General features: G+C 40.1%; 1 protein-coding gene across 2 annotated transcripts in view; it reads right to left on the bottom strand.

Moving 5' to 3' along the window:
• Positions 1–382: 382 nt before the first annotated feature.
• The window catches only part of KCNQ1 (potassium voltage-gated channel subfamily Q member 1), a 317,708-nt gene continuing 291,232 nt past the window's right edge, over positions 383–26,858 (bottom strand). For both annotated transcript variants that reach the window (XM_072339313.1, XM_072339311.1), the window contains one exon: positions 383–583. In XM_072339313.1, coding sequence (XP_072195414.1) covers positions 383–583 — 201 coding nt within the window. The remainder of the gene's footprint in view (positions 584–26,858) is intronic.

Raw genomic sequence — 26,858 nt, forward strand, 5'->3', positions numbered from 1 at the left:
ATGCAGATTTCCCATCTAAGTTCAAGTATTATTAGAATATTATTATTACTGTCATTATTATTAAAGGAGCTCTAAATCTTTGCAATTTTGCCTGTCTTTACATTGTTTCGGTCTTTGTGAGCAATAATGAGTTACTATAATTTTTGTTCCTCAATAGAATCAGTGTGGAGTTTCAGTAGGTTTTGCCTGGTAGAACACAGCTTGGCAATCCTGGGGCTATTACGAGTGGTTTTAGAAGAGCGCGTTTGAGACTAGTAGTACAGATATTGCAGTCACATGTTTTCTTGGGTAGCTGATGAAATGAATTCCCTTCCTAGTTCTCAACATTCAGTTCCATTTAAAGGAAAAAGGTGGGAAGGACCCAACCTAGACTTTTACCACATCAAGATATATCATCTTCATTTCTTCCCGGCACGGTCAGTTGCTCGTAGGTTGGCAGGGTGTTATTTGGGAGGAAGAGATCTGAATTAACTCTGTTGTCTCTCTGAGATGACCTGTGGTTCCCTTGATCTCCCTGATGACTTGAAACCAGACGATGCAGCATCTCAGTAATGAGGTTCAGTTTCTGGTCCATCTGTGTAACCTACAAAGGCAAAAGGAACATTTGTTTAGCATCAGCATGTGAGAAAATTGCAACAAGCCACTTGATAAACACGCTGCATTAAAACGACACTTTTCTTAATTAGCATGACAATAACTTCTAGGAAGATACCAGAGATTCACAATCCTAAGAATTGTGTTAGGAATTTAATGCAATGTGTCAGAGCTGGGTGACAAATGAGCCCTGTTAATTCTCATCTGTGGGATGTGCTCTGATAGACATTTTATACCTGGATGAATGCACAATGTGTGAGCTTTCAAAGAGATGTGCTTGGACAGAGAACTAAGTCCCAGAACTGAGCTTCTGTGGTTTTTGTTGTTATTATTGTGTCCAGGTTTTTATTGTAAGCTACTAACATGCCCTAATGATATCAATATGCTATAGTAAATATCCCTTCTACTTGCAGTGATCTAATCCATGCTAAGCCAGGACTGACTGACACCCTCTGTTACATTTGGGTCCAATTACCAACCAAGTCACAAAATGCCCCATGGATATTTTTGCTGAAGCAAGTGCATAGCAGCTGCATTCTGTGGCAAGGCGTAGGAGTGGGACATGATTTAGTTTTATTCTGTCACTGCTCCAATGACATGGCATTCACCAGGATTGCCACTGGAATTATGTGATACACAGCAAATCAGAAACTCTTCTGAGATGGGTGAAAGCTGACTTTAAGATTGGGGACCTGCAGAGGAAGGTTCAGAATGCTCATTTTCTTCTGCCTTTGGATGGAAACTCTTTGTGTTATTTGATGATGGTGATTATTATTATTATTTTGCTTTTCCTGCCCTTCTAATCTGTAGGTGGAAATATAATGAAACATCAGCATATTGAAAAGAGACTACATTATGGATTGGTCCAAAACTTAGATTAAACTTGGAGTACGTTTGAGGTTCTCAGAGGAAAATCAAGAACCAAATATTTCTAGGAGCAGCACAGCTTAGGTCTCTGGTTTCTTGCATTTTCCAGTCAAACAGTAATGTGTACCATCCCTTTTATCTGGCATGAAAAACCTTTCTGCTCTGACTCACATGTACTGAGCCTGATGTCCTGAGGGGAAGATGGGCACTTACAGCTATGATTTGGCAAATTCAAAGTCATGCCCACTCTGCTATAGGCATGGCAAGCAAGTGAGCATTCCTCATGGAAAGATGCCTGTCCTTCCTGGATGGGAAGAGGCTCAGGCACAGGGCAGTGGGAGCCTCTTTATGGCCTCTCACTCCTTGCCCCAAGCACAAAGAAAAAGCCACAGTCTTGTCCTTGTAGTCCCATATCCATCCACAGCAATCTTCAAACACCAAGGAAACCTCTAGGCAAGAAGATGTAATAGTTTTCAAAAGGGAAAAGAAAGTAAGCAGAAAAACAACAACAACAACAACTAAACGTGATGGGAATAAATTGCTGCCTCAAATATCTGCTAGAAAGCAGTGAAAGGCACATAAAACCGCCAGAAAGAGCATGAGTGGGAGCAATTTATATGTGCCTGGCTACCATCCAAGTATCACACAGGATAGTAAAAGACAGTAAGGCTGAGCAGAACATCAACAAACCTGGAGGATTTCAGCAGAAACTAAAATGTTTTTCCACTGTAGAGAAAATGCTGTTTTTTTCAAGCACTTTGTACAACTGGTAGGGAAGCAGATACAGTAATTTAAAAATATGAGGTGCCAGAGATTTATACTTTGCAGCTGGTTTTGAAAACATTAGGCAAAGCACTCTAGATGATACATGAAACACAAGCAATTCTGGATGGAAATGGCTGTTGAAAGAGGAGATTCTTCAAATGAGGAAGCTGAAGAACATGAGTTCAAGATTTCTAGAAGGAAATACAGACGGAAAATGGAGCGGATCATCAGGTTTTCATTTTGTCACTGTTTGTTCACTCCCTTAGAAAAGGCATGCTTTGCACTAACAGTGCCCATCACAGATGGCAAGTTCACAATCCTCTGAGCAAGATAGTACAAATCAGAGGTAATGTTTCTTATTCCTGCAGTGCCCACTGCCCAGGCAAATGTCTCTTTGCTAATTATTCTGAACTAAGTAAGGGGATTTTTATAAGGGATTTTTTAATTTGTGATTCCAGGCAGGGATTACCAGAGGAAACATGGGCTGAAGATCTATCTGGAAAATGTACATTCATGAAGCTCCTGCAGTGATGAGCTATTGAACATGACAGTGGATTGGACTGAGATCTGGATAGTCCTTCAACAGCTGTGCATCTTGGTGATGAAGTACTGGGGAGAAGTGAGATGAGAATACTCTTGCTGGGAAATAAATTCCCAGAGATAATTGTCTAATTTTTCTATGGAGTAAGGTTTGGCTGCTGCAGCTGTGGCGTGCAGAAGGCCCACAGAAGCAGAGGCAGAAGCTAATTACTATTGAGCTGAGCCATACGAGATAAAAAGACCTAACATCATCTTCCCTGTTCCTGTTAACTGGTGTAGGCCTCTAAAGCCACAGTGCAGCAGTTTTGCAGGGAGGTACAGACAGCTGGTTGCGTGTTGCTTTCTTGTTTCACCAGCTTTCTTTCAGATAAGGAGAGCTATTTCCCAGGGAGTTCTGTGCCCCTCACAGGCCTGCTCTGAGACAAGCTAAAGCTGGCGGGAGGTTTTGGCAATCATGGGCTTCCAGTGACTTCAGTGGACTCTAAACCTTGGTCTGAATGGTTAAAACCAAGTAGCAGCATATTCTCTGGGTATTACAAGGGAGACAGAAATTTAATTTCTGTACATTGCTTCGCTTGTGGTTCTTAGGGCTAGACCAGAAAAGATGACATCTGCAAATGAGACAGCAATGGGACAAAGGGCCCCTGCCCTTGATTATACCAAAGCAGGATTCTCTGTTTAAAGGATGAGATGTTCTAAAGAAAGAATCAAAAGCCATCAGAAAGCTGCTTCTTCTGTCATTGCACGTCTCTGATGTGGAAGAATAAGTGCATAATGCCTTGCTGGTGAACAGTCTTGCATGTTAGCAATCCCAGTCTGCCTTCTTTCAACCAAGTACACATCTACACATCCTCAGAAATACTCTTCACTTGTTTGCTGCAGAAAAAAAGTTGCCATAATATTAACTACTTTGACAACTTTGATCTCTCCACTTAAAACAGCAAACAGTGTTAATTATATAGGAAAATAACACAGACTGTTTCTTTTATGAAAAACTAAATTAGCTCTTTCTGGCTGACTTATGCTTTATTACAAGTGTGGCACTTACCTGTTCAAATTGTTTAAGTACAAATAATTTCCTTTGTATTTTGTAGACAGTAATAGGACAAGAGGGAATGGTTTTAAGCTCAAGGAGGGAAGGTTTAGATTGGATGTCAGGGGGAAGTTCTTTACACAGAGAGTGGTGAGGACTTTTTCTATCCGTAAAGAAGTCACAGAGGCATACAACTGCTCTATGTATATCCCATACAATAGACTACAGGCAGTGACATAGGTCCTATGAGCCACAAGGTCTTCTCAGGTCATGTTTTCATGAAAAGTCCTCTGCAGCTGAGTTTAAAATGACTTCTACAAAGGCATCAAAGGAGGAGTTAGTGACTATGAGACCGCTCTTTTGAGAGGAGAAGAGAGCAAAATAGCAAGCAACTGATCTATTAAACTTCCACAGATAGTCACATACTATTCATTTAAAATGCATTTTACACGTTCATAACAGATCCCTTATATGATTCAGGGTACAAAATGTCACAATGAATTTCTTTCCCTGTTTCCTACCCCTTTCAAAAAAATAAATAAATAAATAAAAATTAAAAAAAAAATAAAAAAATAAAAAAAAAAGGAAGCCCAGATGGCTGGAAGACAATCTCCTTCATGCACCACTGTGACAGAGATCCATCCCAAAACTTTACTAGGAAGGGGTCAGGGTAGCAGGAAATACGGGGCCAAGAGGAATGGTATTTTCAGCCACGGATATTTAGGATAGTGGGGCAGTGGCTCTGCTGGTGGCTTCTTAATAAGAAGTCCCTATTGCTCTGCAGGCTAACAAGCTTTAATTGAAAGAAACTTACGGTCTCTTTATCTGTGCATCCTCATAAGTGGTTTTCTAAAGAATCCTTTCCATGTTTGCTTGTCAGTACTATGCTTGCTGATAAGCTAGTGTTTTATTGCAGAAAAATACACAAAAATCCTTTCTGTTAACAAAGTGATCTTCATCAAAGCCACAGGCACACTAATGACTGAGTCAGAGCAAAAATAAGAGGGGAGAAATATTCCAGAACTTACAATACATGTTAATGGCAATGATACAAAGGAAGGTACCAGTATCAAGCAGCACTTCAGAAAACACCGAGTGCATCCTTCAAGCTAAACATCTCTTTTTAAGGTGTGGTCATAAATCATTCTTTCCTTAGAGAGATTCATCCTATTTAGGTACTGTTCTTAAGAATATTTGAGGAAGCTTTAGAGAGCAGCTTCCCTGGCTCCTCTTCTTGCTAAGTCCCTACATGTTGTGGTATCTCAATATTTCTAAAAGCTAATGCCTCAGAGATTTCATGGTCCCGTGAACAGGAACAAAGCTAGGAGTGCCTTTTCTGAAAAGTTCAAGGATAGGTATAGGAATCTTCACAGAAGATTTCCTTGGTGCATTTCTTTGCAGCTGTGATAGAGGCAGGAGAGGACAGCAATTTCAGTATTATTAAAGCAAGTTCCTTTCTTCAGGTACACCATTTTTCAAAAATATTGGCAACAGTCATTTTTCCAGTTACAGCACCCAAGATTCCAGATTATTGAGAATCCCCTTATCAGAGCTTCTGGCTTCGATATGTTTATTTTGTTGCCAGAGATTAGGCAGTGTTCTCGCTGGAGGTTATATACTAGTCGTTGAGGTGTTTATAGGAGAATGTAATCTGCATGAAGGAAGATTTGTTCTCCAGACTGTCTGTACTTTCTCTTGAGAGTTGTCCAAAGAAGGGAGTATGTGTGTGGTGTCTGGGGGAAGGATAGAGGAAGTGGAGCCAGTGAGAAAACACTCTCTTCTAATATAACATTACTCCTGGCTAGAAAAATATAAAGCCTGAGCTTCTGAGGAGCTAAATTAGCAGGTTTTGTGGGCTGCACATGACTAGTCAATGAAAATACTGTACAAACACTGCAGCCACAGACTTAACTGACAAATAAAACTGACAAATTTGAAAAGACAGCATCGTAGGAAAGAAAGGCACTTGTTATACACTGCCCTATAGTCAGCTCCTTTGTATAAAGTCCTCAGTGCCAGTCTCCTGTTAGCTTTTTAATTAATTTATTTATTTATTAATTATTATTTTTTTCCCCCAGTAAACAGAGACTGCTGCTGGTCTTTTCTTACTCTGCATCTCTGTAACAAATTCTTTCTCCCTCATTTCTCAACAGAGTGCAACAACAACAACAACACCTGATTTTTGCTAGTAGAAACAACAAACAGTACTGATAATTCTCTGTGAACCACTGTGTGCTGCAGAGGGTTAATTTATTAATTCTTTGTTTTAATTACAATTGGGAAAGCTGGTAGCTATGCTGTAGAAAAGCATTTTTCATTTCCAAATGCCCTTTTCCCCAACTAAAAATATCTTAAACAAACAAACAAACAAACAAACAAACATTTTCAAAGTTTCTGACATCTCTGGCTAGCATTTTGACCAGCTCCATTTCTTTCCTGTGGCTTTTGGTTATTTTTAGAGGATTGTAGATTGTGACTATAATGACATTTTTCAGAATAGAAGTCTCCCTTGAATTCAATTCTAAACTGCCAATAGTGAGAGACGTGCCCCAACAGGTCAGAAACTCAGAAAGTGATCTGAACAAGTCACTCAAGTACTGTGTAACAGCAATCTGCAATCTGTATAAAATATGGCTTACATGTTAGCCAGCACAGAATACAGGCCGCTTGTTTTGTATCTGCCATTTTCCCCTCAGGTGAAAATTAAGATAACAGCCTCCAGTGACAGCAGTAGTAGAAGAAGATATTACACAGCAATCTTCACAGCTATCTTTGACTATTTCTAGCCTGTTACATGCAATTCATCTTTTATGTGAATAAATGCTCCTGGATTTGAAGCTGGCAAAGCGTCAAATTATTAAATGAGACTTATGAAGAAAAAAGTCACAACAACAATAAAGGAGAGACGCTGCATAGTCACCTAAATAAACTTACATGGCTATAACTTGCTGACTGACTGAAGGAAGGAAGGTAAAATTAATAAGCACTACTATTACTCTCTAACAAGAAGGTTGGTAGGACACTGCCAAAAGGAAGAATTAGTCACCGGAGAGTGAATTATACTTGGCCACAAATGGTTATTGAGTACAACCCTGAAAAGGTGGCAAAAAGATTCTGGGTCTATGGTTATTTTAAAAGTGGAGATTCAGGAAGACCAAAGGTAAATGAAAGTCCATGCTGGATGACCTAAAATGCTGCTTTTAGTCAAGAAAGTAGTGAGGAGGAAGATGGAAGTGATAGGAGAAGAAGGGAAGAAGTGGAGTCTGAACACTGCTGCTGCTTGAGAAAAGAAAGCTGTGAATGGTGGCTGTGGATCAGTGCTTTTGTTGTTGCTATTATCAACTTACTGCAAAAATATCTGCCTTATTTAAAACACACAAAATACTGGAAATCAGCTCTTGCTGAGAATCTTCCTTCATCTCTAGGTGTAGATTTGGGCTAAGAAACCTATCTGATTGCTGACTGCTCACAGAACACCCAGGCCAGTCCTGTTGGTTCACAGCACTGAACGCATGCCCGGATGTGTGCAATGCTTGCAGATCTATCGGGCATCCAGAGGGCTACAGCCAAACAATTAAAACTTGTGATTGACTCTTGTTGTAGATAAATGAGACGAGACTTAAAACACATGGAAATTTTCAAGTTAGGACCATGTCCAAAATCTACAGTCTTTGGCCCAGCACAACCTCAGGAAACAGCTTTTTTTCTTTTCTTTTCTTTTTTTTTTTTTTCTTTTTGACTGAAATATTACAAAGGTCAGAGACTACTTTTTAACCCTTTCCTTTAAACGAGTAGAGTGTTAGAAAGTGAGGTGTCGAGGAAGAAGGGAGTTTGGAATACTCTTCTGAATGAAATCAGGAAACTGAAGTCTAGGGCCTCATCTCTAAATATAACTTTTATCATAAGCTAATCAAAAATATAAAATCCCTCTATCCTATTAACTGAATACTTTGGATTTTTCAAAGATCTCCTTATCTTCATCTACTATAGCTCCACCTTCAGGAAATGATATCTCTTCCACCCATCACAACTTTTTTCCATTTCCACTTGAAAATACAGAACAAGTTGACAAGAAGAGACAGATTCTTTCCTTAAATGTGAATCAGTGATACAAAAAAGCAGGAAACATTTATGCGCCCACAAAAAGGACCAGGCATCCATCTAGCACGATCACTCTAAGTATTTTCCCATGTTACGCTTAAGTTGCAATCCAGAGTTATGAAAGATGTCAAATGGGCTGGAGATAACAAGAAATGTAGAGGAAGTATTGGGTAAAGAAAACAGAAAAACCCCAGCAACTTATCTCCATGCAATACTTTGAGTACAGCTATAGAAGAAATGGCAGCAATTAGCGCATCTTATATCCAAAACACTGTGAACCTTAGTGCACCTATACATTACCATGCTGCAATAGATATGTACTGTCATTTTTATCCCAAAGTGGGGAAAAATGAGGCAATAAAGATACTGGCAAAGCTTCAGTTTTACTAAGCATCTTTAACTGGAAGGAAGAGATCTAAAAACATTTAAAAGCCATCTTCCCCATGTTGGGTATATCTCAAAGTACTTTTTAAAAAATTATTATTATTATTTTTTAATGAAACAGAAAGTTGTAAAACTGATTTCTTTCCGATTCCCAACCACATTCATATTCACCAAAACATTCCTACACTGCGTCCTTCTGGTTGAGCACCCCAGTGCCTATCGGCAGGGGGAAAAAAAAAGACTGTTCAGCTAACAGGCATTTATATTTCAGATGCTCCAGTTCCACAGATGTGAAGAAAACTCCCCATGGAACTTGCCTCTGGAGGACTCTGGTTTACTCACAGCAGTACAGCCTCTGAATATCACTCCATATTTTCGTTGTCAGAAATTTGGCAATCAGACAACAACTTTCTCCTGGCTGTAGATTCCTGTTTCTAATGTGGAACGGTGGCATATTTACAACACTTCAGGGTTCAAACAAAAAAATACCCCCCCCCCCCCCCCCAAAAAAAAAAGAAAACAACAAAAAACAACAAATAAAAGGACCAAGCTAACATAAAAGTATGTCCAGAACTTTTTCACAGCAAAATAACCCTCAGACCTCCTTGCCAGCATAACCAATTAAACAAAACAAAACTGACTAATCTTGACCTCTCTCCAAAGGGGAATGTTTTGTTTCTTGAAACCCTGGCTCTTGCTCTCATATGATACTGGGACTATGACTAATAACCTCTTGCTGGAGTACTGCTGATTATTTCACCATTGAGTAGCTGCTCTAGTTCTGGATCATCGTTGTATGCACTGAAGTTGCCAAGATTTCATTTTTAAAAAACAAAGAATAAGATATACGTTCATAGCCCCCAGTGTTAGGAATACATTTTTCAGTTTTAACTGTCAGGCTTTGCCTGACAATTTTTCCCCCTTCCTCAGAACTGTTATTTTTCAGATGCCTGCTAAGAAATGGTTCCCTTTTTCCTTTCTCTTTCTAAAACACTTTTCCTAATTCAAAACAGATTTGTGACTGCAGCTCTTTTCAAAACAAATACGCCATGCATCACATTGAGTTAGGTCAGCATTGCTTATGTTAATGTTTCACACTTCACTTGAATGAGGTGTCCACACTCCTTTTTAAGGTAATGTGGCCAGATGAGGTGCACGGCATTTTCCAGTTGGAATAGAAAGTGAGACAAATCCACAGGTTATGCATCTTACAGCAGACACAAATTCTTTCTTTCAGTGGACTCTAATTGTCTACTCCAGCTACGGCACAGCCACCTCAGCACTACATCCCTGCCCACAGCAGGCAGACAAGAACCAATTCAATAATTTCATTTTAACTTTGGTCAGTGTTGGTATGCTAAAGGAGGAAAGCTCAATCTGTGCAAAGCTTGAGAATGGAAGTTAGTGCAAAATACTGTAGCGTAGAAGACAACAGATATTCTGTGGAGAGGGATTGAGAGATCATCAGTGCTATGGGCACAGGGTAAGAAGATGAAGGCACCTACCTGGTATAAAGATAATACTGAAGTATCTTTAGTAGTTTACCACGTGCCTTAAGATTTCTAATTGTAAGATTCTACTGAATAGCAACATATCATGGAAGGGATGGGTTGTCTGCTTCCTACTCAAAATGCTAAAAAACAAGATGAACTCAGTTGCTTTTATTTGATATTCATGGTTTTTTAAAACATCTTCTGGCTATTTTTTTAAACACCTGTAATCTATTCATTATTTATGATTTGATAGGTATTGTCTGAGCAGAAAAGACATAGACTCCTTTCTACCCAAAATCAGCTTACAAAAATTAATAACCGTTAAATGACTTCTGCAGCAATCAAAAATCACTGGGGAAAGGGAATGGGGAGAAAAAGAGAGAGAAGCAATTATAATAACAGTGTTTTGAGATTCCCTGAGGGCTGCTGGTAATTAAACCAATGGCAACACAGATCTCTGTTTGATGCAGTCATGAATTTGTTTTCAAAAGAAAAATCCTTAAAAAGATTCTTTCAATAGCAATTGTTAGAGAACAAGCTCAGCAAGAATAATTAGACCAGAAATAGTTGATAAATATTATTATGGAGAAGTCGTTTATGGGCCATGGCATATGCAGGTTATAAATCCCAGCGATAAATAAAGCAGCAAGCTTGCACCCATTCTGAAAACACAAAACCAGGGCTGTACGCTTGTATGCTTGAGTTAGTTCCTCAGAAAGGAGGCTGCCTCTTGTTTTCACTATCGCATTAAGCATTACAAACACACAGATGCAAGATAGAAAACTGCAGTGGGAAAACACAGTATAATGAAAGGAAACCACACACAATCCAAAGGCACTTTTCTTTTGCAGGGGCCAGAACAGAGATCAGAGGTGAAGTTTATTGGTGATAAAAATGTCCGTGGGCTCAGTCCTCTCCCCCATCCTTCTGACTGCCATTCACTTCTGCTGAAGTCATACCCTTAGACACGCCTCCTTTCAGGATATTCAGAAAAATAGAAATGCTCTTGCTTTGTAGAGATGCTAAGCACATGGTAAAACCACTGAAAGCCAGAGATGAGGGTGCTTTGTACCCTCCAGAATCAAGTTGCCCCAGACTCCTTAAAACTGCACTTCATTTATTTCCTGACTACTTCAAGAAGAGGTATCTATAATCAATCATGTGCCAACTAATAACCAATGAGTGAGCTAGAACCTAGTATATTTACCAGCAGAAACCCATGTTTAAAAGGAAAAGAAGGCTGCCATGGCATCATTCACAGAGGTGAACCAGTAGATCTCATGGATACCAGAAGCAAAACTACAACAAAGGCAACCAACTGCTAATGAAGAAAGTTTTTCACTCAAATTTCATGGGTCATGCAGAATCATTACCCATGCCTGCAGGAGTTCAACAGCTCTGCCAATTGAATTTGGGGGAAATTATGTGATTATTTTGCAATGCATTTTGTAGTACTGGGCATCTGTCTTTCAATCCCAAGTTCTGGAGCCAACCAGCTATGCAAAAATATCAGCTTCAGTTTCCAGAGTTAGCTTCAAACCAGCCTTGCCGCAGAAAAAAATCTCAAATACAGGTTTTCATTGTACATCAGCCTCAGAAATAAGATTTCAAAAACTAATAGTTTGTTTTTTTCTTTTTTTTTCTTTTCTTTTCTTTCTTTTTTCTTTTTGAATAAATACACCCTTACAGTTCTATGCCAATCTCTTTAAATTCTGGGGGCTCAGCACCTTTTGAAAACAAAGAGACACATTGTTTGACTGCTCCCGGTAACAAGTGCAGCATGGGTTAACTTTCTAATTTAGTTCTATTGCAGGTTTCCCTCTGGTTCTGAGTCAGTTAAAATACCAAGGCTCTTCTCCATAACATTTTAAGCTACAATGTCTTCAAAAGTAAACAAACGTTTCTGATAAAATAACATGTTTGAAAAATGTAATGGATGACAAAGATAACAAAAAATCCTTAGCGCTTTTCTTTGTCAATAGCTTCTTCTAGGAATAGAGCCAGACCGGGCATTTATTTGGACTGGTAGACTATGACTCAAAAAGCGGATCTATTGGCAGTGTAAGCAACTGCTCAGTGGTGGAAGCAAAGGGCTCACAGTCTCTCCTAGCTGATTAATCATCATGACAGGCTTGCAGATTAAATGATCTGCCCAGCTCCAGATGTTAGACATGCATCCATCTCTTGCTTTTCTTTTGGTTCATAGGCAGTAGCTTGGACTGCTCATTCTTAAGATAATGATGACCATTACTGTTCAAAACAAAAAGGATTTGGGCTTTGTAATTTTATCCTGTGATAGAGGAGACTTCTACACAAGATAACACAGCACATATAGTCTAGACACAATGAAATACTTGAAAATCCTTCGGGCGGAGGTGGTGACAGTCTCACACATAAAGCTTTGAGATGTTTCTCTCTGCAGTTCCATCCCCTACTAGAACTGCTATCAATTGCACAAAGGAGGAGCACGGATATGAGCAGGATCTTTCCCCTCAAGCCCCTGCTATTAGCTGTATTAGCCCCTGTTACATCACTAACAAAATGTACGTTCTCTGAGATGGGAGGCAGCACAAAGTAATGCTCCACAGCATTTACAGACAGGAAACAAAGAGTAACAACGTGATGACAGCATAGGAGAACATCATGGTGTCAGAAAGAAAGGCTGGCTACCCAACATTATTGCAGCCTGCTGGCTTATTACAAGTGTAGAGTCCTTACAGGACATTCAGTGACTGCCAGTAATGAGAAACGTTGTTTCAATTCTCATCAAAAGTATTTCACTTTTGTCACCACAGAGGCACCAACTTGGGTCTCAGTCAGGGAGACCTTCATTAGGACCTCTCTGGAGAGGGAACATCAGGGGACCAACATCCCACTGCTGAAGCAAGCTGCAGCCTGCTGCTCCTGGAGATCCATCACTTGTGTTCTCCAAAGCCATATCCTGCTGTACTTGGAAGATTATCACACACACTGGTTAAGCTGCAGGCATTTCTGATTTTCTCTGCCTACTTTCCTTGAAAGAGTGAAAGAAGTTATTACAGAGTTACTTCTTTCTCCTGCTAGCCTCTTTTTCTAGATAGTATCTCTTTCGTTTGTCTGACAGAGAGAGAGCAATCAGCTTGTCAGCAGAGAATTTCATTGACTCTAACCACAGAAAAAAGATCACCTGACAGCGCCTGCTAAGGACTTCACTGATTAAAACGCTAACAGTATTCTGATTAAACGAAGACATTTTCACCCATTTTCATGGATGACTTGATGTGATTCAGCTTATAATTTTAGTTCTGACACATCTGCTCTGAAAAGTGTAAGGAGTTTAACTCAACCTTAAACATCACAGTTCCTTTCGGGTATCAGTTGTTCCTTCTTTACAGTATCAGCACTGTTGACTTATTAATTAAAGGAACAGTATTTTCAAACCAAGTCTTCTCAAATTATACCTAATTTTAAGACAAAAGGTGAACAATTATGGGAATAATAAAAACAATAAAAATGCCAAGTGCTTCTGTTTTCACACAGCCTCAAAATGCTTAGGTAAGAACTATTCACAGCCCAGGAGATGGAAACAACAGAATGTGAAATGACTTGCATGAAATCCTGCAGAAGGTGGCTGAGAATCAGGAACAGCATCCACATCACCCTGACAATCCCATCAGGGCATCACTCTAGATGGGATGTGGACTATCACAGTGATACAAGTGTCTGACACTGCCTTTGAGAAGCTGGCTTACACAGGAGCAGATGTTTGGTTGCACTTATTCCTCTCTGGCTCAGACAAAACTTGCTGTGTACATGTGCAAGTGAGAAGACCATGTGTGACCAGCTCTCTGATATGCATCATTTATATAACAGTTGTACTGACTGAAAAACTAATAAATCCAGAGCCTGCAGATGATGTGCAGACATACAAACACTTTCTGAAAGTAATGCCTCCTATTTATTTCCATGGAAACAACAATGGATACAAAAAGTAGAATAACACTGTTTGATAGTGCAGTTTCTCAACTATAAAACACAGCTTTCCAACATAGTCACCACCATTAGTTATGCATTTTTGCCACTGATGAACAAGAGCCTGCATGCCTTGCTCCTAAGTACGTGCACCAGCAGAAGTAACTTGTTGCAATTGATGAAATGCACCACCTGCTGCCTAACTGTGCTCACATTCACTGGTTGGTCTCCACAAACATCCATCAAGCATCAATAAACGTCAATGGGTGCCATTTTTTCCACATGGAGGATTTCAATTCCCTCACATTTATGAGGAAGGAAGTGTATGTGAAGCGCAACCTGAACCCGATTTTTGACTTTTTAGCTGCCTCATCACTTGGCTTTCTGTGTGCTGTAGCACAGGTTTATGATGCAGGGTTAGCACTGTTTTTCAGCCAGGTACAATTCTTGTCTTTTGGCTATTTTTTTGTTATGCTGTGCATCATCTGTAGTGACAGTAAATGAACTGCCACAGCTCAGTCTGTAGCTTTCTGCCCATAACACTGCATGAGACAAGAGGTCAAAACAAGGTTTCTCTCCTTGAGTATTGTAACCATGGACTATTTATAACACTGTGTATATCCATGCCGGACAAAGAAGCTTTCCATGTGTAGAAAATGACATGAACTCAATCTCTGCAGACAGTCCCCGAGCCTAAAAACGCTTTTGTTAGTACAGCGAACACCTGTACTAATTATGCACTTCACTCAGTCGGGGGTCATTGCTCATGGCAAAGGTTTTAAATCAGCCACCCCAGGAGACAGACATCATTACACAGCTCGAGCAGTCGTTTCGATGCCACAGAATTAGGCAAACCTGGAAATACACTCAGACTCTGAAGTCTGTAAAAGTGAAAGGCTGTAACGCTTCACTGTTGTGCAAAATACAACAGTTTGGATGAATAGAGAAAATAATCCGATACAACTGCTGAAATCTGAAGTTTAACATTATTTTTAGATTTAAGCACATGCTCTCCTGACTTTCGTGTAAACTACATTTTTTCATCCCTCCCTGTATATCATCCTGCGTGACCCAGCAAAACTTGCAAATGTGAGAAATGTCAAATAATGTTGTTTTATTCATGTTGTGATTCATAGCTGCTATTTATTCACCTAAAATTATGCTGGAACTCACATTCCAAGGTCAGCGTTACATTTTCTCACCGATGTAGCTCCTCATTAGATGTCCTCTGCTGATGGTCCCTGCTCACTTTGCAGTGCTGCTCATCAGTGCTGGTGCTTTCCTACGCTTGTGAAGGCATTAATTCTCTGCTGCCTTTGGCAAAGGGTATGCACTTATGCCTGCTCATTACTGCTTACAGGGACGTACCTGACATTCTTCATTATTCTTCTGCCTGTCATTTCTGTTCAGAAATGTGCATACAATATGTACAAATGAGTTCAGATGTGCCGTATGCTATTAGGCTTTTCAAGCTCTGACTACATACAAGAGTGCTGTCACCAGCTTGACAGATAAGGCTGCTTCCAGGCTGCTCTTAATGCTGCTTCCTGATTTTCTGCTCTCCAGGACAGAAGATCTCAGGAATAACAATATGCAAAATGGGAAGAATTAGTTGTATAAGACATGAAAACCAGCATCTCAATGATTTGGAGTGTCTTGATGGAGTGCCTTTGGAATGGCTTCCAACTTGGGTTAGTCTATGAGTCTCACAGGTCAGAGGGGCAGATACCTGTATTCTGCTTTCCTCTAATCCTAATCATACAGGCAGCAATTAAAATTCATATTTTTCAGTGGTAAGCCACTTCGGATAGGGGCTTGCTTCAATTCCATACACTCCAGTGTTTCAGGCTTTCCTCAGTATAAAAGCAGCATTGCCTCTATTGGAGGAAAGGAGCCCTGGGTGACTGGCAGATGGTGTGGGCAGGGTTCTCCATGGGGCTGTTTACAGCCCTCAGCTCTGGCAGCACACAGCTGGGTAATTAAATGGGGAGCGGGGGGCGAAGTTGTTCAGAAACAACAAAGAACAGGAGGGAGCAAAGGCAGAAAAATCACCGTGCGAGGGCAGAAAGGGGCCTTTTAAGAGTTCCGCGTTTTCACAACTGCCTCCTGTGTGCATGCTAAAAAGGTTTTCAGGGATGCAAATCACCAAATACACAAATTCTTTAGGAAGCGCCTAGGAACTCTAACAAGAGCATTTGATCATTTAATATCAAACCACCTCCTCGTTCTTTAATCTGTACTTCGTCCTGCACATTTGCAAGCACACGGTATAGACTTTCACAGACACGTATATGCAAAATTTTCCTGCCATTTGCATGACCCCTTTCAGTCAGATTCATTAGGCAACATTAGGGAAAAATCCCCCGAGCTCTGTGTATCCCATGAAGCTCTCTCCCTCCATTGTGCCTCAGCAACGAGACATGTTTTGCAACAATGTCTCCTAAACATACAATAGTCCCAATTTGCTTCTCTTTCACTCCAGAGTAAATGAGGAGTAAATCTATTGATGTCAATGGGATTAAGGTAATATAAATGGCCTGAAAATGAGGATCGCTGTTGGCACTTAGAAGAGAACACTCCAAAGGCTTATCCATTCGCACACAACATATCCCCCACAGCAATGGCAGCCCCACGCATCACCGCAAAGAACTCGCGGCACTGAATGGTGCCTTGTTCAAAGCACACCCTTCCTCTGTGCAACACAGCGATGGTGTTTTCACGTGCTCTCTCACAAAGCAGCCCCACCATGCAAATTCTAACCGTTTTCTTTTTCCATTTTCCTGTCATTTAAATTTCCTGAGCCGCACACACGGCTTCATAGCAAACACGCTGCAGAAGAAGAAACCCCGCCCAACCTGGCAGAGTGTGATCCCAGCAGCTATGCCTTTGGAACACGAATCACAAGGTTTTCGGTGCACGCTGTGAAATTAATAGCAACCAAGAGGTTATCTGAAGCGTAATTAAAAAAAAATAAAGTGTTTGCACTGTGCTTTGCTAAAACAATCCCCGTGTAAAAGACCGCGTGTAAAAGTCCCGAACTGCAGGACAATAATGAGCTTGTGAATTAGGATTGTAAATTCCCTCTGCTGTGAATGTGGGAGCCATCAGGAGCACACATGATTGAGTCAGCAGTTACCAAGACACATACATACAGCACAGGCCACTTAAGTCTCAAAACTGCCATTTATCATTTCCTGAGAGAACAGTTTCTTGGCACGTCTCCTCTAAAAACATTTTTTTTTCCAAAACAACCGACCATTCCAGCAGGCTATGAATACCACTATAATTTGGACTATTTTTCATATCAAGTAGACGATGGGCTCTGGTTTTCGTTTAATTAAAGAAACCTTCTTTTCAGTTTTCCAAGCTTTGCGTGCAGCAGGGCAGATACCACAATGAAACCAGCTCGAAAATAGCGCCCGTCGCAGACTGAACCCTCAGAAGATGGAGCAAAAATAGCTGTAAATACAAACACAGCCCCAGGTCGTAAAGCCCAGCATACACAACCCCAAGCTTAGTCACTGCCAAGCTTTTATCTGTGGTGCAAATCACTGCCATGGGCTCAACTTGGAGTTTAGAGTGTGGGATGATCCAGGGCTGCCCATCAGAGCCCCAGGCCTCTCTGCTGCAGTCAGAGCTGCTCTCTCACTGTCTATGAGCAGAGCCTGATGGCTGAGAGCAGAGAGGAGCAGCCCTTGCTGTGAAAAATGATTCAAATAGACGAGATAGAAGAGGGGTGGGACAGAGCTCGTATTTTCATTCCTGCTTTATACATATGGAGCCGAGATACAGAGGGATTAAATGTCTTGCCTGTGATCACACAAAAAGTATCTGGGGGCAAAAGCTAGGAACTGAACCAAAGTTTTTAAGTTCAAATAAACATCGTCTTCCTTCATTAACCCTGTCCTCACTAACTACAAATCTCGCATCCCTAGTTGCAAGCTGAAGCATTAGAGCCACATGCTCTCTTTGGGTATGCAGGGCTTGAGCACAGGAGGGGAACAACGTGCACTGCAAGCATACGTATTCCCACAGCACTACTGGCCTCAGGCTTTGCTTTAGAAAAATCAAACTTAGGGAAAAAATAGTCCTGTATTTTGATTTCCTGTTTTGGGAAGGAAGTCCACATTCTGCTATTTCTCTGCAGATTTCTTTGTGCAAACAACCACAGAAACAACAAACTGTTTCATGCTTCAGGAAAAAAGAAAAAAAAAAGAAAAAAAAAGTAAAAAAAAAGTAAATAATCACTTAATGGATTTCTCTAAGCATCTGACCCACAGTTCACACATTCTCAGTAAAAAAAAAATGGAAAAAGGAGCATTTGTAACACCGTTTTACTAAAGAAGGAAAGAACAACGTACTATTGTACCACTTTGTCTTCAGAAGACAAATGTTGTAGGCATCTCAAGTCTAACAAGCTTAAAATAATAATAATAATAATATGGGCTAAATTGCATGTCACTTCCTGATATTCTTCTTAGAATGTCTGAAGCTGTTTTTAGGCTAAAACATACCCCAAAACTTCAGTCTGTGAGGCCCCAAAACAGAAAATCCATGTTAGGTGGTTAAAACTGTATACCACAAAAACAAAGTCTTAAAATGGGAGAAGTCTTATTAAGACTTAGTAAGGATCCAAAGTACTCCCAGCGCCCAAGAACAAGCAGGTGAGTACACATAGTAAATCCCAAAAGATATTTACATGGAAGACAAAACATGTTTTATTACTTGGCTTCAGACTCACTTTTGCTTACCACAGAAGAGGACTGCCATTACTTGCCCCCATCAGTAAGCAGTTTCTGTTGTAAGGGAAATGATGGCACACCACCATTATTTTGATGTATTTCAAGTGGGAAATTCAAGTTATTGCAATTTGGAAATACCTAAGTGGTTTTAACTTCATAACGAATGTTGATAGCACTGAGACTTTTCATTAAAAAAGAAAGTCAAAAACACACCAATGTGCCTAAAATGTAATACAAAGACAATAAAATAGTCTATATGTTGCGTTTCAGCACCCTTGGATCAAAATGGTTAGCACAATGGAAAAGTCTAAATCAGTGATCACAAAAAAGACCTACTGAAAATGCTGTCAAAGTAGCAGTCCTCACATGTGATAAACAAGTTTCTAAGTGAAGTTCAATTTTTTTTTTCTCTAAATGCTATTTTTGCCATTTCTATCTGAACTATGAGATAAGTTGTTTAGGACTCTCTGCCATTTGAATAAAATCCCCACATGACAAAGCTACAGTTTTCTCAGCCTTCACTTGCCATTAGCGTGCCCTTGCTGAGATGTTGACACAAGTGCCTGCTCATTTGGGAAGCACTCTGGAACTGGCCCTGTAGAAATGCCTGTCATTAGGGCTATCAGTTTTAAAATCATTTACAAAACTGAAGAATTTCCTGTTTCTGTAAGTGGCTCTAACTAGCTCTTTCCAGCAGAAATCCCTGGAGAAGCGAATTGTTTTTCTCTCTGCAAAACTGCAAGTGCTATCGCTGCAAAAAAGGGGGATTGCCAAGAGGCCAAGAGTAGCCCTTGGGTACCTCTCTATCCTCCAACTTTGCCTAAGGTGAGCAGTGAGCAAGCCCTGCCCATGAGCCTTCCACACTCCATTTTGGGATCTGTGTGGAAATATGACAGGATGAATATCCTCAAAACCAGTGGGGCATTTACCATAGACTTTAAAAGGAGCAGAAGTATGGGCAAGGATAATATATGCATATATACATATATATATTGTGGATTATATATATAATACAGAAAATATTTACTTTAGGATTAGACCAGGAGCATTCATGTCAGGGTTGGCCCTTGTGGCACTTCAGCCTCAACAGTCAATTAGTGCCAATGCAAGTCTACTTTTACAAGTTCTGATAAGAACAACAAAAAGGTATCTCTCCAAGTCTTTCAGTTGTAGAAATTGATGGAAAAGATGGAAAATAGAAACCCACCCAACTATTAGAGGTAAACATTTTCCACTGAACTCCTCTGTTGTTCAGTTTTGATGATATAAGAAGTCACCTTGATCCTCTAGCCCAATTTGTTAGGGCAGTCTCGTACACATTGATCTGATTACCAGGGAAAATACAGAGGGTAAAGAAAACAGTATGAGCTGTTCATGTGGTTTTATGAGACGTGGGTTGAAAATCCTAGCTCTGATTGTCTCTTGGGGACTGCGTTGAACTCTGGCTTACCAAGAGTTTACCAAGAATGCCCTAGCTCCAAAAGAAATGCTGTGAGATCTGCAACTCAAACAGGATAACATCCAGCTCTGCCACACAACATGGAATATTGGCACAAACTTACAACCACTCCTGACCAAACAAACATCATCAGAAACACCATGTAGAAGGAATCTGACGTAGAAAAGGAAAGTGCTGATGCCTGCTGCAGGGAAAAGGCAGAGCAATTCTGGAAAACACAAAGATGGGCTACTGCCTTTGGAATGGATCTTGCTTGGGGATTTCAGGATGCTCTGCACACTTCACACCAATGCTTTCAACATCATCTGTATTTAAAGAGTCAGTATGGATAACAGTTCCTGGAAACAAGGGCAGGCCTCATGACTGAGATGCTTTGCAGAAATCTTTACCTCTGCTTCCTATCAGAATCCCTAGGCTGCCTGCTTGGCCACTGTAGACCATCCCTAGGTATCCCTCCTCTTATGCTAGAGAGTTTTATACAGCATTTTTAAAATCCTGTTATCTAGACAAGCTTTCCATTCTGTGCAATTATGACATTGTTTCTGATATGAATGGTTCTCATTGCCACCATCCTTCTCACTGCTTTTCCCCCAAAAGAAAAAATCCTGGTTGAAAACCAAAACAAATAGTAGATTTTTATCACACAGAATTTGTTAATAATACTTTCCCTGAAATAGTTCCCAGGCCTTTCTTAATGCTCAAATAAAGGCCCAAACATTTACGGCCAGTACTCTAAGCCAACTAATAATTTATTTGAGCCATACTGAAAAGCTCAAGAGGGATTTTGAATGAAAAATATAGTGAATAAACTGATAGCCAAATACTGCCTTGGAGCTCTGCCACTGTAATACAGAGGATGCACGGACCAAGACATATAGTGAAAAACAGTCAATCAGATGATTGTTAAGTCTTGTCAATCTGAAGCAGGAAAGATAATGACTTAAACTGTGAGCCTTAATATTTCCTGACTCCTGCGGCACACAGATGACTGGGTGTTAAAGTTCTACAACTATAAAGAAAAAAAAAAATAAAGAAAAGAAAGAAAAAGGAGGAAAAAAAAAAGATATTTAATCATTTGACAATAAGATAAGAAAGGCAAAACCCTGCTTTCAGAATTTCATGGGAAACTTACTACATGGAGAATTCCCAAAGATTTTACTGAGTGTTAGAGAATATGCACACACAAACTAAGGATCAACCCTTTTTGTATTTGATCAGCAGCAAAAGAAAAAAAAAAGAATTCTTTTTAAGTCACTTCAGGACTTATAAAATTGCTCTGAGGTAGTTAAAACTGATCTTCAGGGCTGGGGCTGCCATGCTTCCAAATGTAAAATGAAGTATTTGTCCACTCTTACATCTCTTTTTAAAAGCGAAGAATGTCAGGGCACAGAAAGAAACAGTCTTCCTAAACTGAGCAGTTTTTTAAAGACTTCTTTAAATTCACTATTTTGCAGCATCATGAACTTAAGGCTATGAAAAAGGTTGTTCTGTAATTGAAAAGATTGTTTTCTTCCTCCTTTTTTTCCCCCCTTTCTCCCTACCCCCTCCCCCCCCCCCCCCCCCCCACACACACACACACTATTTTGGGCAGCTAAAAGAATCACAGAATCATGGAATCACAGGGGTTGAGAGGGACCTCAAGAGATCATCAAGTCAACCTCCTGCTAAACCAAGTTCTCTACAACATTTCACACAGGTAGGTATATACACGTGTCTTGAATATCTCCACAGAAGGAGACTCCACAACCTCTCTGGGCAACCTGCTCCAGTGCTCTGTCACACCTACTGCAAAGAAGTTCTCCCTCATGTTTGTATGGAACTTCCTATATTCGAATTTTAGGCCATTACTCCTTGTTCTGTTCCTGCGCATCACCAAGACAAGCCAGGCCTCGTCCATTTGATTCCTACCAGATATTTGTAAACGTTTATCAAATTCCCTGTCTCTTTTTCCATGAAAAAGTAATACAGAAAAATAAACCTTATAATTTACTGCACGGTAGTTTGTTTCCAGTATTGCAATAGATTGGAGCTTTGAGTTCCCCGTGGCTCTGCCTTAGACCAAAAGGACTGGTTTAGCCTTGATTTGAACAACAACACAGCTTGCAACACACTGTAAGCCCTTCCCACACAGCAGACTTTTAGTAAGGATTGAATAAAAAAATAAGTGAAATATTTTATATTTGTCTATTTCTTTTTACAAACAATTTTGAGTGCAAAACCAAAGAATTTATATCCTGAGAAGTCAAAAGAATTCTGCTACTCTTTTACCCTCTTTCTGGCTTGCATATAATGCAAAAAAGATGTGAGAAATGTCAGTTTCAGCATATGAAGAGGCTGGATGTCAAAACTGTTGTGGTCTTTGTAGCTTTACTGCACTGGGATCCTCCTAAACATTCAGCCCCATTAACCACCTTGGGGATGTTCTGTGCATAAATGCACGCACATGGGCATATTTAATTGTTTCACCTTCTGAACTACTCAGAGATCTGAAAATTACTTTCAAGCAAACAAAGAGTTGGAATAATCTCTGGAACTTATCTGAGAGTCTGGAAACTCTAGCACCGAGCTAAATATACCAGGAAGCCCAAACTTGTAATTCAGTACTTCTGTTTCTAACTAGAACCAAGAAACAGAGATGAAATTACAAGGAAAAATAATTTATAGTTGAAAACAACTCAAGGATAATTTAGCAAGGCTAAGGGTTTCATGTATCTAAGCTGTACCTTCACTACATACATTTAAACCATCCTCAAGGTGCATGCCATTAGCCATGTACAGCACTCATCTGTATTTCCCAGGATGCACAGAGTTAAGCACAAAAATTGGTTATGTCTGGGCTCTAGAGCACATTCCATCAGAGAGCTACAAAACAACACTAAGAAAGATGCTGTAATAATTACAAGTGTACAGCTTGGGCTCATGAGATTTGGTTTAGTAGGATCTTGAGTGAATTGTTTGAAAGAGGTCTCTGAAATATGTAAAGAATTTAACTACTAGTCCCTTAGTTTCACTTCAGTTTTCTGTCTTCAGCTGTGAACGCTTTTCCCTGTTGCCACAGTTTCCAAAGCGAAACATACTTCCATGGCTCATAATGACACTGGTGTGGACATAAATGCCTTTTGTCAGCTGAGTGGTCACCTTGGGCCAAGAGCAGTCTACCAGTTACATAGGTGGGAAGAAAACAGATTTACAATTACAAACACAGAGTTAAGCCTCCCAAATAGAAATGAACTGGAAGCAAACTTCTGAACTTGAGGGAAGTTTATATCTGCCTTTTCTCAACTCACAGCACTCTGACTCAGTGCTCATCTCAATGGCTCAACACGGTTTGGGGAGACAGGGAATAATATTTTTATTATTCCCATTCTACAGATGGTCGAATTGAAGCCCTGCAAGGTTTATTGACTTACTCCAAGCTGCACAGCATGCTTGAATGGAAGCAGAACCCCAGCTGGCCTGATTCCCACTCCTATGCTTTTAATAATTACATGATATTTGCTCCCTTTAACATCTGATTATTGCTCTAACCAGCATCAAATTTTATACTTGCATTATTTTAAGCTACATTTTGTCATGATACCAAGACAAAAACTATACATCTATGGACAGAAATTTGGTTTCTGTTATTTACATGTGAACATGCATAAGATCAGTGAGAGAATTCTGGCACTGAGAAAAATTTGCCCGTGTTTTCATATCCACAAGGTAAATTAAACTGAGAGCAGAAATTAGCTGTCAGTGTCCTCACCTTATTTACTGCAAAACTAATAAAACATCACATTTTAGATGCTTGTTACTGCATACACTCCTGTTAGCCCTCCCCAGGTACCAAGGACTAAGCAACTAACAGCACAGTGATGTTTTCACCGTATGACTCTGCTGCTTAAGCAAATATGAAATAGTTGGATCTTGGCTGAGGTTGTTATATAACAGCAGGAACACTGCTGAAGCATCTTCCAAAAGTGAGTTATTTATCTGGCCAGGGAGCTTTATTTTTTCTTTCTTTCTGTGCACACTCATGAACCTGACCCAACTTGTTTCCAGAAAAGAATTTGTGATTGTTGTTGCCAAACAATGACTGCAATCATTTTTCTCCAGCCATACATTGAAATTGTGGGGAGGGTGAGGGGGAAGGAAGAAAGAGAGGAAGAAAAAAGCTCTTTTGTTTGAAAGTGTGAAGAGCTCTGTCGAAACATGTCTCTTCAGGGTAGTTTTAAGCTGCAGAACTGATAAGAAAAAAACAGCCTAATGATTTCCTTCTGCTCAGTGCGCCTACCCCTCTGAGCTTTTCCTTCTGCTCCTGGTGCCCATTAGGAGTGAGATAACTCCTGATACAAGCACCTCCCATAGCTCAGCGGTGATTAATACATTCAGTACACTTGAGTTTCCGGGTGTTATAACTCTCGACAAAAACATTGTCCCTATAATTCCTTCCATGGTATTCTTCTGCACTTCCCCAAAGGCCTTCTGTCTCCCGCCTGAATATTCTGAGTATCTCAGCCTATCTCTGCTGATCAGGCTGTCCAGACTGAAATTCTGGACTGGGGGGAAGGGCTAATGCTTATTTGGGGGGGGGGGCTCTTGTCCATTCAGAGCTTGCAGTTTATGGGCTGGGGAAACCGATGCTGGCCAGAAACCAGCACTGAGAGGTTTTAATGAAAAAAAATCTCTTAATGGCCTAGAAATAAAACCAAGGGAGAGCCTTAAGAGTCAGAGAGAGAGTTAGCTTGCTGCTCATACATCTTGGTTTACAAAAAAAAAAAAAAAAAAAAAAAAAAAAAAGACAGACAGAAAGAAAGAAAAGTAAAGTATCACACAGAAGTAAAAAGGGAGTAGGTTACAAAAGCAGCTTGCAAGAAATGATGGAGCATCTGACAGGCAAAAGCTCTCTAGTGCAAGGAGGGGAGGAAAACAAGCCAAACTGTTCTTTCCACACCCATTAATTAAATAAATAACATTCTCGCCAAAAAGTTGCCAGCCACCTTTAAACTGAAGCGTAACGTGTTCACACTGGATCAGACAAGGAACGTAGCAGTTCCTGTCCATTCCTGCTTACAGATTATTTTTCTTTTTTCTTTCTTTTTTTTTTTTTCTTTTTTTTCTTTCTTTCTTTCTTTTTTTTTTTTTTTTTTTAATTAAAAATAAAGAAAAAAAATCCATTGCTTTGGAAAGAATTTTCTAGTGTGTGACTACTGTAATGCATAATAAATCAGCCTGCTTAATCTTTTCATGAAAGATGAACAAAATAGATTGCTCTTGTTTCAGTTTGTTCTATAAAGCACCCATGCTGTGAATCTCAACACTTAAACCGGTTTGTATCCTATGTTAGGCTAATTTTTGTAGACCAGGTTTCTTTTCCCTTGATGAATATTTCCAAAGAGACAAGTTGTAATGCACAATCAGAAATAACAGCACAGTTGGCCTGAGGAAAGGGGATTTTCTGGTTTGGATGACATGCAGCCCCTGACAGGCATCGCCTGTCGATGCAGTGAGCATCACCATTCTCCCATCCTCTGTTAAGCCACAGTGTCTCACTTTCTCAAACAGAAATATACTGTGTACATGACCTACCTTGGGGATGCAGCTTGGGATCAAAAAGCTTTGCTACAGTACAAGGGAGATGCTTGAAGGGACTGGATATTAACTCCAAAAAGGAAGGAAAATTTACCTTTTTCCTCCTGTGTGCATCAAATTTCTTCCCTTTCTACTTCGTTTAAAACACATATAAAAGCCGTTCGCAGTTTTCTCCCCATTTTTAATACAGAAATCTGCATTAAGGATACTTCTTCCACCAACCCTACTCAAATTCATCAGTTACTTGTACAGTAACTTAAGGAAAAACAGGCAGGCTGAGATATGGGCTCATGTGGATAAAAGTATCACATCATCAAGAAACTTGATACATTCTTCCTTTACAAAGTATCTATCAACAGCCTCGGGACATCTGGAAACTTTCATTTTCCTTTTGAAAAGGTTTTACTTCTATTTTCATCAGCATTACAAGCAATTTTAGCATTTTATTTTATTTTATTTTTTTTCCAAAAAACCCAACCAGTCTTCAAAATCCAGAAGCATTTTCATGGCCTTAAAGAGTGGCCATGAAGAACTTCAGAGGTTTTTTTTTTTTGACATCTGATATACACAGAGACACAGAGTTGGCAATGGTAAGACAAACCTATGGCACTGAGGGAGCCAAAGGAATGGTCCAACGTGTGCCACTGCTGATATCATTTTCTTCTTTACAGCCTCCCTTAAGGATGTGGGAGAGGAACAACCACCTGGTCTCATTCTGTCAAACCCACGAGGATGGAGAATTCAAGAACCTTCTTCTCTGGAGATATTCAAGACCCACCTGGACACCTACATCTGTGACCTGCTGTAGGAACTGCTTTAAAACGGGATTGGACTTGATGATCTCTAGAGTTCCTCTTCATCCTCTACAATTCTGTGACTGTGTGATCATTTGCTAAGGGTAAGGTAGCCTGCTTGTGTTTCCACATGCATCCCAGTGTGCTGGCTTCTAACCAGGCCTCCCGTCTGCTGACCTCCTGGGTCAGATGACTTCTCTGTTACCTAGATGACACTCAGAGGCCAGCAGAACTCAACTGGAAAGCAGTATTAATTTTACTATTAGGTTTTCTACTGCAAACTGTACAAACTTCACACACTGAGCTCTGCAGATGTGTCAGCACACTGCTGTTTTTGCACTACACGCAATGATAAATCACGGATTCCAAACTAACTTCTGTCCTTTACAGAAGTTTCCTGTTCAAAAAGCCCTCCTGTGCCTGATAGGTTCATCAGCTGCTGGAGAGATTTTGAATAAACTGTTCTTTATTTATGATGTGCCATTCACTTCTCTGGACATGTGTTCTGCTTAATTTTACAGCTGTAGAAACCCTTCAGTAAACAGATTCTTATTCAGTCAT

This window comes from Excalfactoria chinensis, chromosome 5 (assembly GCF_039878825.1).
Source record: "Excalfactoria chinensis isolate bCotChi1 chromosome 5, bCotChi1.hap2, whole genome shotgun sequence".
NCBI classification, from domain to species: domain Eukaryota; kingdom Metazoa; phylum Chordata; class Aves; order Galliformes; family Phasianidae; genus Excalfactoria; species Excalfactoria chinensis.